Source organism: Melanerpes formicivorus, unplaced genomic scaffold, assembly GCF_026170545.1.
Source record: "Melanerpes formicivorus ecotype bairdi unplaced genomic scaffold, bMelFor1.0.p_v2 SCAF_148, whole genome shotgun sequence".
Taxonomy (NCBI): Eukaryota; Metazoa; Chordata; class Aves; order Piciformes; family Picidae; genus Melanerpes; species Melanerpes formicivorus.
The window spans coordinates 795,161-804,484 of record NW_027142500.1 but is presented as its reverse complement, the minus strand read 5'-3'; the positions used below and the strand labels follow the sequence as shown (position 1 = coordinate 804,484).

At 45.2% G+C, this 9,324-nt stretch overlaps 1 protein-coding gene across 1 annotated transcript in view; it reads left to right on the top strand.

The window, feature by feature from the left end:
• The first annotated feature begins 2,885 nt into the window (after window positions 1–2,885).
• LOC137456970 (protein PTHB1-like) overlaps window positions 2,886–9,324 on the top strand; it is a 183,784-nt gene continuing 177,345 nt past the window's right edge. The window contains exon 1 of the mRNA XM_068168659.1: window positions 2,886–3,086. Within this exon, the coding sequence (XP_068024760.1) occupies window positions 2,946–3,086 (141 nt within the window). The 5' untranslated portion in view covers window positions 2,886–2,945. The remainder of the gene's footprint in view (window positions 3,087–9,324) is intronic.

The following is a 9,324-nucleotide window of genomic DNA, read 5'->3' as shown; positions in this document are numbered from 1 at the left end:
GGCTCCTGTCAGACTGAGGAGAACTTGCCTGCTTTTTTTGCTTGTCTGCTCAGAAAGATGGAGCTCTTACAGTGCATGCAATGACTGGTTGCAGTGGTCAGCTATTGGGTGTTATGTAGTGTGTTATTTGTCATGTAGCTTCATCACCCATAACTCTGCTGATGAAAAGGAACTGCTCTATGGAATTCCACCTGGTGCAGAGCATGGGGCATGAGGAGCATCAGGGCTTTGGCCTGAGCAAGCTGAAAGTGGGCAGGGCTACATCAAGTGACATGTCTGGTACTGTTACTGTCCTCTACCCAAAGTGTCTTGTGTTGTTTTTCATTCTTTGGGATTCATTTCTGGCTTCTCCTTCCCATGATTTAGCAGAACTCTTTTGTTTTGTTCCTTGGCCCCAATTCCTGCAGCGTTTGGACTCCTCAGCGTCCTGTGGGCTTTCTGTTGGATTTGGGAACGCTAACATTTGACAATCTCAACCAAAAGCTATCAACACTTTTCATTTGAAATGTTTCATATTTATAGTTCCCTAAACCTCTGTTTTCTTTATCTTCCCAGTCACATGGGAGCTTGGAGGGAACACACACACACACACACACACACACACATTTATCTCTGATGCCAGTGTTGCAGATTAAAAATAGTTTTTCTCCAGCAAATGCTAACAGCTGGCTGGCTTTGTTTCCCAGCTGAAGATGCATGGTACAGTGTTCTCGTTTTCCTGCTGCTGCCAAATGTTAATGGCTCCAGCTCTGCAAGTTTTACTTCGTGAATTCTGTTGTAATGCTAATTACACTTGAACTGCAATTCGCTGTGGCTTTCCCCTGCTCCACTCAAGCACCTATTACCCACTTAACAAACAGAAGTGATTGAGGGAGCTGCTTTGTGTCGATCTAAATGACAAGATAGTCTGCCCTGCAGTCTGCCAAGTATTACTTGGGGCAAGGTGAAGATGTAGAGAGAAGCGAGTTGTGCTCCCCCAGGATAAACCCCTAACCTTTGTTCCCATCTTTTAGTGGAAGTATTTCAGTGGGGAAATCTCTTGTGGTCTTCGTGAAATGATAGCAACTGTGTATTGAAACTGCTGTCAGCTTCACTTTCCACTGGTGATGGGAAATACCCAAATACTGTGTTTCAGGAAATATGGCATTTTTAACAGCATTTTCCAAAATACCAATGTTTGTAATGCTGTGAGTGGACAATATTGCCTACAGTGACAAGTGACCTGCTGAACTGGGGAGAATACAATAGAATACCTCTTCTGGTTTTCCCTGCCTTGAAGGACTCAGCAAAACTGTCTTCCCCTCTTAAAAGTGAACCTGCTGTTTTGTTATATGTTCTGATGTGTGGCAGTTAAAGCGATCCTGCCTGCAAATTCATAGACTCAGAGAACCGTTCAGGTTGGAAAAGACCAGCCAGCAGTGTGCCCAGGTGGCCAGGAGGGCCAATGGCATCCTGGCCTGCATTAGGAATAGTGTGGCCAGCAGGAGCAGGGAGGTCATTGTGCCCCTGTACACTGCCCTGGTTAGGCCACACCTTGAGTCCTGTGTCCAGTTCTGGGCCCCTCAGTTTAAGAAGGACATTGAAACACTTGAACGTGTCCAGAGAAGGGCAACAAGGCTGGGGAGAGGCCTTGAGCACAGCCCTATGAGGAGCTGGGATTGTTTAGCCTGGAGAAGAGGAGGCTCAGGGGTGGCCTCATTGCCCTCTACAACTACCTGAAAGGTGGTTGTAGCCAGGAAGGGGTTGGCCTCTTCTCCCAGGCAACCAGCACCAGAACAAGAGGACACAGTCTGAAGCTGCGCCAGGGGAGGTTTAGACTCGAGGTGAGGAGGAAGTTCTTCACCGAGCGAGTCATTCGTCATTGGAACGGGTTGCCCAGGGAGGTGGTTGAGTCATCGACCCTGGAGGCGTTCAAGAGGAGATTGGACGTGGCACTTGGTGCCTGTGTTGACTTGGTGTCTGTGTTGATAGGTTGGACTCGATGATCCTCGAGGTCCTTTCCAACCTAAGTGATACTGTGATACTGTGACCCTTGAGATGATCAGCTCCAACCATTAACCCTGCTCTGCCAAGTTCACCACTAAACCATATGTCTAAGGGCCACATCTAAACGACCTTTAAACACCTCAGGGATGGTGACTCCACTGCCTCCCCAGGCAGCTTGATGCTTGACCACTCTTGCAGTGAAAAAATGTTTCCTAATGCCTAGCCTACAGCTACCCTGGTGCAGCTTGAGGCTGTTCCCTCTTGCTCTATCGCTTAATTATGTGTGACAAGAGACCAGCACCTACCTGTCTATATTGTCCTTTCAAGTAGTTGTAGAGGCTAATAAGGTCTCCCCTCAGCCTCAAACTGAACAGCCCCAGTGTGATCCATAATGTTTACATTTTGGCATAAAAGGTGAAGCAACTGCTGTGAAACCTGGGGAGACCTGAGAGGTAATAACATAACAGATGGCACTTGTGTTCATCTGGAAACAATTAGGGACTGCATTTTTAATGGCATAAAATCAATACATTTTTGATCAGTACAGTAGGCTTGCTGAGCATACAGGGATTAATGTCTTGTGTGGTATGAGCCTGTAAGGTAGTTTGTTATGTATTAAGTGATGTGATGGGGATCAATTTCAGGAATGCCTTAAGAACATGCTCTAAACGGGATCCTTTCTACACTGATGCTCCTAGATTCATCCTGCTGCCATCTGGGCATGAAGTGTTCCTGGGCATGCAGAAGAAGAGTCTAGATAAATGGTTAGTCATTTAGTACCCTGTGGTTTGTGTTTATGGAAAACAGAATCCGCCAGGCTCTTCTGAGGAAAAACAAGAGTGTGCCAAAGTTAATTTGGGCGTTGAGTGTTCACAGAAGGTAAGGTTATACTTAACAGATGTTTGTAATTTTTGCAGGTAATAGCTCTAGCAGATGCAGCAGAAGCAAACCAAGCCAACATGTTCCAGGCATTCACAAAGTTGAAAAGTGCCACCCATCTGGTGATTATGCTGCTTAGCCTGTGGCAGAAGCTCAGCACCGACCAAGTCGCTATTCTGGAAGCTACATTTTTGCCGTTAGCGGAAGACTCACAAGAGCTGGTAAGAATCTTGAAGAGCTCCTGGAAACAAGCATTGACAACAGGCCTTCAGGCATTTAAGTTTACACGTTTCTCCATCTACTTTGTCTTTGAAGTGATTTAGTAGCTTTATTAAGTAGGTGTTTGATGCGAGTTACCTTGTTTTCACAGAGAAGTGGGAAAGTAGGAGGAGATTAGAGAGTATTTCATTAAAGGACATAGCTCATAACAGTTTCCACTTAATCACAGAATCTTCCAACCTTGGTGATTCTGTGATTCTCATCAAGTCCAGCCTAAGGTCACCACAGACCTCATGACTAAACCATGGCACCACGTGCCACGTCCAGTCCCCTCTTGAACATCTCCAGTGATGGTGACTCCACCACCTCCCGGGGCAGCACATTCCAAGCAGGAGAGTCTCACATGAGTTTAGCTGGTTTTAGCTTCTGTCCAATTTTCAGCAGAAACAGAATAGCCCAATCTTTTTGGAGAGTCTGGTGTAACTTCTCTGTAATCTGCATACATGTGAGCTCACATGCACATGTTCCAATAGCACCATAAAATAAAGACATCTGCACAGAGGAGTTGAGTTAATCTAATAAACTTTAGGATCAATCTCCAGTTCATTTCAAGTCCAGCCTTCTTCCTTGATTCAGAATTAAGTACTGAAAGATAGCATGCCACAGATAGGAGAGAAATAAACTGACTTCAGTATGTACAATGAATTCAGATTTTGGTACATACTCAGAATACTTAGAATAGTTTGTGGCCATTAAGGAAGCTTGTGCTGGGTTCCAAGTGAATCTAAGATCATCTGCAATCCCTGCCCAGGCAGAGGGGGAAAGTGTTTTGGCATTTTGCATGATACTGACCCACAGCAAGCAAAGCAAAAGAGTTTTGTTGAGATTTATTTTGGATTTTGTCCTCATTTAAACTTGGAAAGTCAAGCTGCACAGCTGAGTATGCATTCCCTTGAACAGAATTGAAAGACATTTCATACTGGTCCTAGGAAAACCTAAACAACCACTTCTTTTTTTCTTCTTCCATGACTTGCTTTTATTTTGCCATCAGGAATTGCACTGCTTTCACCTGTTTTGAGAAAACATGGTGAAATCTGTTGTATGTCCTATTACTACAGGATAGCACTTCAGTATCTGTCTGGATTATGTCCCTTGAAAGGTATCTGGACAGGCTGGATCCCTGGGGCAAGGTCAACTGTATGAGATACATCAAAGCCAAGTGCTGAGTCCTGCACTTGGGTCACAACCCCATGCAGTGCTCCAGGCTCAGGGCAGAGTTGCTGGAAACTACCCAGCAGAAAAGGACCTGGGGGTGTTGTTTGGTAGCTGGCTGAATGTGATCCAGTGTGTGCCCAGGTGGCCTGAGGGTCACCAACATCCTGGCCTGGATTAGAAATGGTGTGGCCATCAGGAGCAGGGAAATGCTCATCCTCCTGTGCTCAGTGCTGGTGAGGCCATACTTTCAGTGCTGGATTCAGTTTTGGGCCCCTCAATGCAGGAGGGACATTGAGGTGCTGGGCTGGGTCCAGAGAAGGGCTGCAGGGCTGGTGAAGGGTCTGGAGAGTAGGTATGGGGAGGAGCAGTGAGGGAAATGGGGTTGTTTGCTCTGGAGGAGAGAAGGCTGAAGGGAGACCTCATTGCTCTCTTTGGCTCCCTTAGGGGAGGCTGAAGGCATGTGTGGGTTGGTCTCTTCTCCCTAGTGTTGGGTGGTGGAAGGAGAGGAAATGGCCTGAGGTTGTGCTGGGGAAGGTTTAGGTTGAATATAGGGAAAGGTTTCCTTGCTGCAGGAGTGGTCAGGCATTGGAACAGGCTGCCTGGGGAAGTGGTGGAGTCACCATCCCTAGAGGTTATCAGGAAGTGTGAGGATGTGGCATTTTGGGACATGGTTTGATGGCCATGGCAGGGTTGGGTAGTGACAGATGGACTCCATGATCTTAGAGGCCTTTTGCAGCTGAAACCATTCTGTGGTTCTGATGTAGTAGTAAAGGACATTCCACGTTAAAGACCTCACATAAACAGTGTAAGGACATACATCCCATGGTGCAGCAGGGTGAAAAGTGTCAACCAGCAATAACCAGAGGTGGAAACGGAAAGAAAACCTTTACAAAATCCTGCAATAGGTGTGAAATTGTCATGGTACCAGTGAAGTCTGAATTCAGTTGCAGCAGGAGCTGTGGCAGGGAAGTGGGGCATGTTCTGACATACCAAGGATGTTTACAGCCTGAACTAGCGTTCAGGTTTCCTAGCGAGCAGTCGAGTAGAACGCCGGTGAAAGAAGGTGGCCTGAAGAATTTTTATGCCGCTCTTCAAACAATTCTGCACAATGGCTTGGATTTTCACTTGGAGGAAATGTGTTAGAAGACAGTTTGGGTGCAGTGTGCATCTCCAGAACGTTTTATTCCTTTTTTTAATGGCAGGGAAATGTTTTGAATATCCTGCTACCCTAAAAAGAAATGCTTCTCTGACCATAACATCAACATCGCTCTCCTCCTTGCCATTCCGTTTCAAACACATTGCATCTTGTTTTCTAGGCCTGGCACTCGTTTCAGTTAGATATTTAGCAAATACAGCAGCAGTGTTTTGTGTTTCCATTGTCACCAATTCTTTTTTTCTCAGCCTGCCAAATGAGTTCTGGTGCTGCCAGCTTTTGGCCTAAGAACACGTGAAGCTTGGTTCTTTTCTTCTCTGCAAAGACGCAATGGAAGTAGTGTGGCAAACTTCCATATTTTCTGGGAATGGCAGATATTTTGCATCATTTTAAAGGGTTGCTTTGGATGAATAGTGGAAATAGGAGGGCATTCCCCTGTGCCAGTAATTCTTTCAAGAATTCTGGGCAGTCTTAGAAGTGCAACACCAATAATTGAATGAATGCAGAATACAGAATTTAACCAGGTTGGAAAAGACCTTTGAGATCATTGAGTCCAACCTGTCACCCAACACCAGCTAATCAACTAAACCATGGCACCAAGTGCCTCATCCAGGCTCTTCTTAAACACCTCCAGTGATGGTGACTCCACCACCTCCCTGGGCAGCCCATTCCCATGGCCAATCTCTCTTGCTGGGAAGAATTTCTTCCTAACATTCAGCCTAAACCTCCCCTGGCACAGCTTGAGACTGTGTCCTGTTGTTCTGGTGCTGGTTGCCTGGGAGAAGAGACCAACCCCCACCTGGCTACAACCTCTCTTCAGATAGTTAAAGAGAGCAATGAGGTCTGCCCTGAGCCTCCCCTTCTGCAGGCCAAACACCTCCAGCTCCCTCAGCCTCTCCTCACAGGGCTGTGCTCCAGACCCCTCCTCAGCTTTGTTACCCTTCTCTGGACACCTTCCAGCAACTCAACATCTTTCCTAAACTGAGGGGCCCAGAACTGGACACAGGACTCAAGGTGTGGTCTAAGCAGTGCTGAGTACAGGGCAGACTGACCTTCCTGCTCCTGCTGGCCACAGTATTCCTGATGCAGGCCAGGATGCCATTGGCCTTCTTGGCCACCTGGGCACACTGGTAGCTCATGTTCAGCTGCTGTCAACCAGTACCCCCAGGTCCCTGTCTGCCTGGCTGCTCTCCAGCCACCCTGACCCCAGCCTGTAGCACTGCATGGGCTGGTTGTTGTGGCCAATGTGTAGTACCCAGCACTCAAGTCTCTGCTTTTGACAAGTGGGATGAATGTTCTCATCCTCCTGCTAATAAAATCATTAAGAAAGTTATGCCAAAACTGAACAAAAATTAATCTTACACAGAAGTCAGGTGAAGCTTTGTCCAATGTAATTTGTTCCTGTGAAACTGATATTTAACCCATATTCCAAATACAGATGTGGTGTTAGTATTTCAGAGCCCAGCCTTGCACCTCCAGGCTAACTGTATTTTGAAATGGACACTGGTTTTGCTGCCTATTGAAATATGTGGTGGAAAACTGTGACAGAGTGCTTTTGGAAACAGAAAGAATCCATGACTGCATTAATATTAAAGATGTATCCAAGATTTTATTATGCAGTTCACTTTTTTTAATGAGAATTGCTGGCTGGCTGGAAGACTAGCATATTTGTTGTTAGCTTACAGCAGGGGCTGGCAGCTGTTTGAAGTACTTCTGAAGTACTGTGAAGTCTGATAAATGTAACTAATAGAATATAATAGAAATAGAAATAGAAAAGAAATAGAAAAGAAATAGAATAGAATAGAATAGAATAGAATAGAATAGAATAGAATAGAATAGAATAGAATAGAATAGAAGAATAGAATAGGAGTAGACCAGACCAGGTTGGAAGAGACCTTCAAGATCATCGTGTCCAACCTATCACCCAACACCACCTAATCAACTAAACCATGCAACCAAGAACTCTATCAAGTCTCCTCCTGAACACCTCCAGTGACGGCGACTCCACCACCTCCTCGGGCAGCCCATTCCAATGGGCAATCACTCTCTCTATGTGAAACTTCCTCCTAACCTTCAGCCTGAACTTGCCCTGGCGCAGCTTGAGACCGTGTCCTCTTGTTCTGGTACTGGTTGCCTGGGAGAAGAGACCAACATCCGCCTGTCTACAGCCCCCCTTAATGTAGTTGTAGAGTGCAATAAGGTCTCCCCTGAGCCTCATCTTCTCCAGGCTAAGCAACCCCATCTCCCTCAGTCTCTCCTCACAGGTCTTGTGTTCCAAACCCCTCACTAACTTTGTTGCCCTTCTCTGGACATGTTCCAGCAAGTCAACATCCTTCCTAAACTGAGGAGCCCAGAATTTGACACAGGACTCGAGGTGTGTCGAAATGAACAAACAAACACCCCCAAAACCAATGTGAGTGTAAAAAAATAAAAGCAAAAAAACAGAACAGCAACAAAACCCCACCCCAACCCAAAACCAAAAGCCAACCACCCCCCCTTCCCTCCCCCCAAAAAAACCAAAACCAAACCAATCCAAACCCCAAAACACTCAAACCCAAACCAAGCCAGGGGATGATTTGCAGTGATCATACTTCACCACGCTGAGTTATCTGGATGGAAAAAGCTGGCTTTGAAAAAGGCTGGCTTTGTGCTAAAGCATATGTTTACAACAGGAAATCCTTTTGGGAAAGGAGGGAATTTGTCCAGGCTAATGTGAAGGGTTCAAAGGGTTGGTGCTACACGGGGTAGTTTTGCTAGAATGGTTGCGTGGCGCCTGGATTGACGGCCGGCTCCTGTGTCTGATAATTAGGCTATTAATGCTTGCTTTGTTTAGGGTATTACAAAAGGGAGTAATGTCTGTCAATACTAACATTCTGACTTCAAGACTGATGGAGGGTCCTTGGCAGTAGAGCCATCAAGAGGAGCTTTGCTGAAGAATAAATATTTTCATAGTTCCCATAATGTTAGCAAATAATGACATGCAGGTGCTTCCTCGCTCAGAATCATCCCTTTGTTGTTGTAGTAGTCACATTTATGGTGCTAGAATTAAGAGTAACAGCTCTTAAGTGGCATTGAGGAAGTATATTTTCATCTCCTTTCATGTCTGGAATTGCACCAACCGAATAAATGTCTGTATTTGATTTTGATTTCTTACTGAAGTTGTGATTGGGAAGAGGGGAAAAAAATAAATGGCTGGGAGTGAAATGTGTTATTTTTAAGTGACTCCATGATCTAGTGTAATTAACTTAAGTTACTGACTATAAATTCACTACTGCACAGTGTTGATTAGATAAAGTAGAAAAATACACTCTAAGGCAGTGATGAAAAAGAGGTGGTGTCAGGAGAGAATAATTAAGTGCCTAGTGAGAGGCATAGGGGCTACTATCAGAAGTGTCTGTGCTTTCTGTAAGTGATCATCTGAATGTAAATCACCCCAGCAAAGAAAAAAGAAAAGATCAGGGGGGGAAAAAAGAGATCACTTGGGAAAGTCTAGAGAGCCTGCTGGGTTTTATGCATGAGAGCAGATGGGGGGGGGGTTTGCTGTGGAGTTCTCCAGGAAAGTGAAAAATACCCTTTTGTGACAAGAATGCTTTAGTGAGTGAAAGTTCTCAGTTACTTCTGTAATTCCAGGAGGCTTAATCCTGTCAAGACTAACAGGAGGCAATTTGGGTTTCTGAATTTTACCATTCATTTTTAGTAGTTAGAAGCTTTGAGCTAATAAATACATCCTTGGCCAAAGCCAGTTTTGAGCTCAGCTTCTTAGGATTCATTGGAAATTTTCACTTTTCACAAATTCTTACAGTTCCTGAGAGCAGAATCCAATTTAGGCCTTTATCACAGTAAAATGCATCTGGAATTAGTCATCACTATCC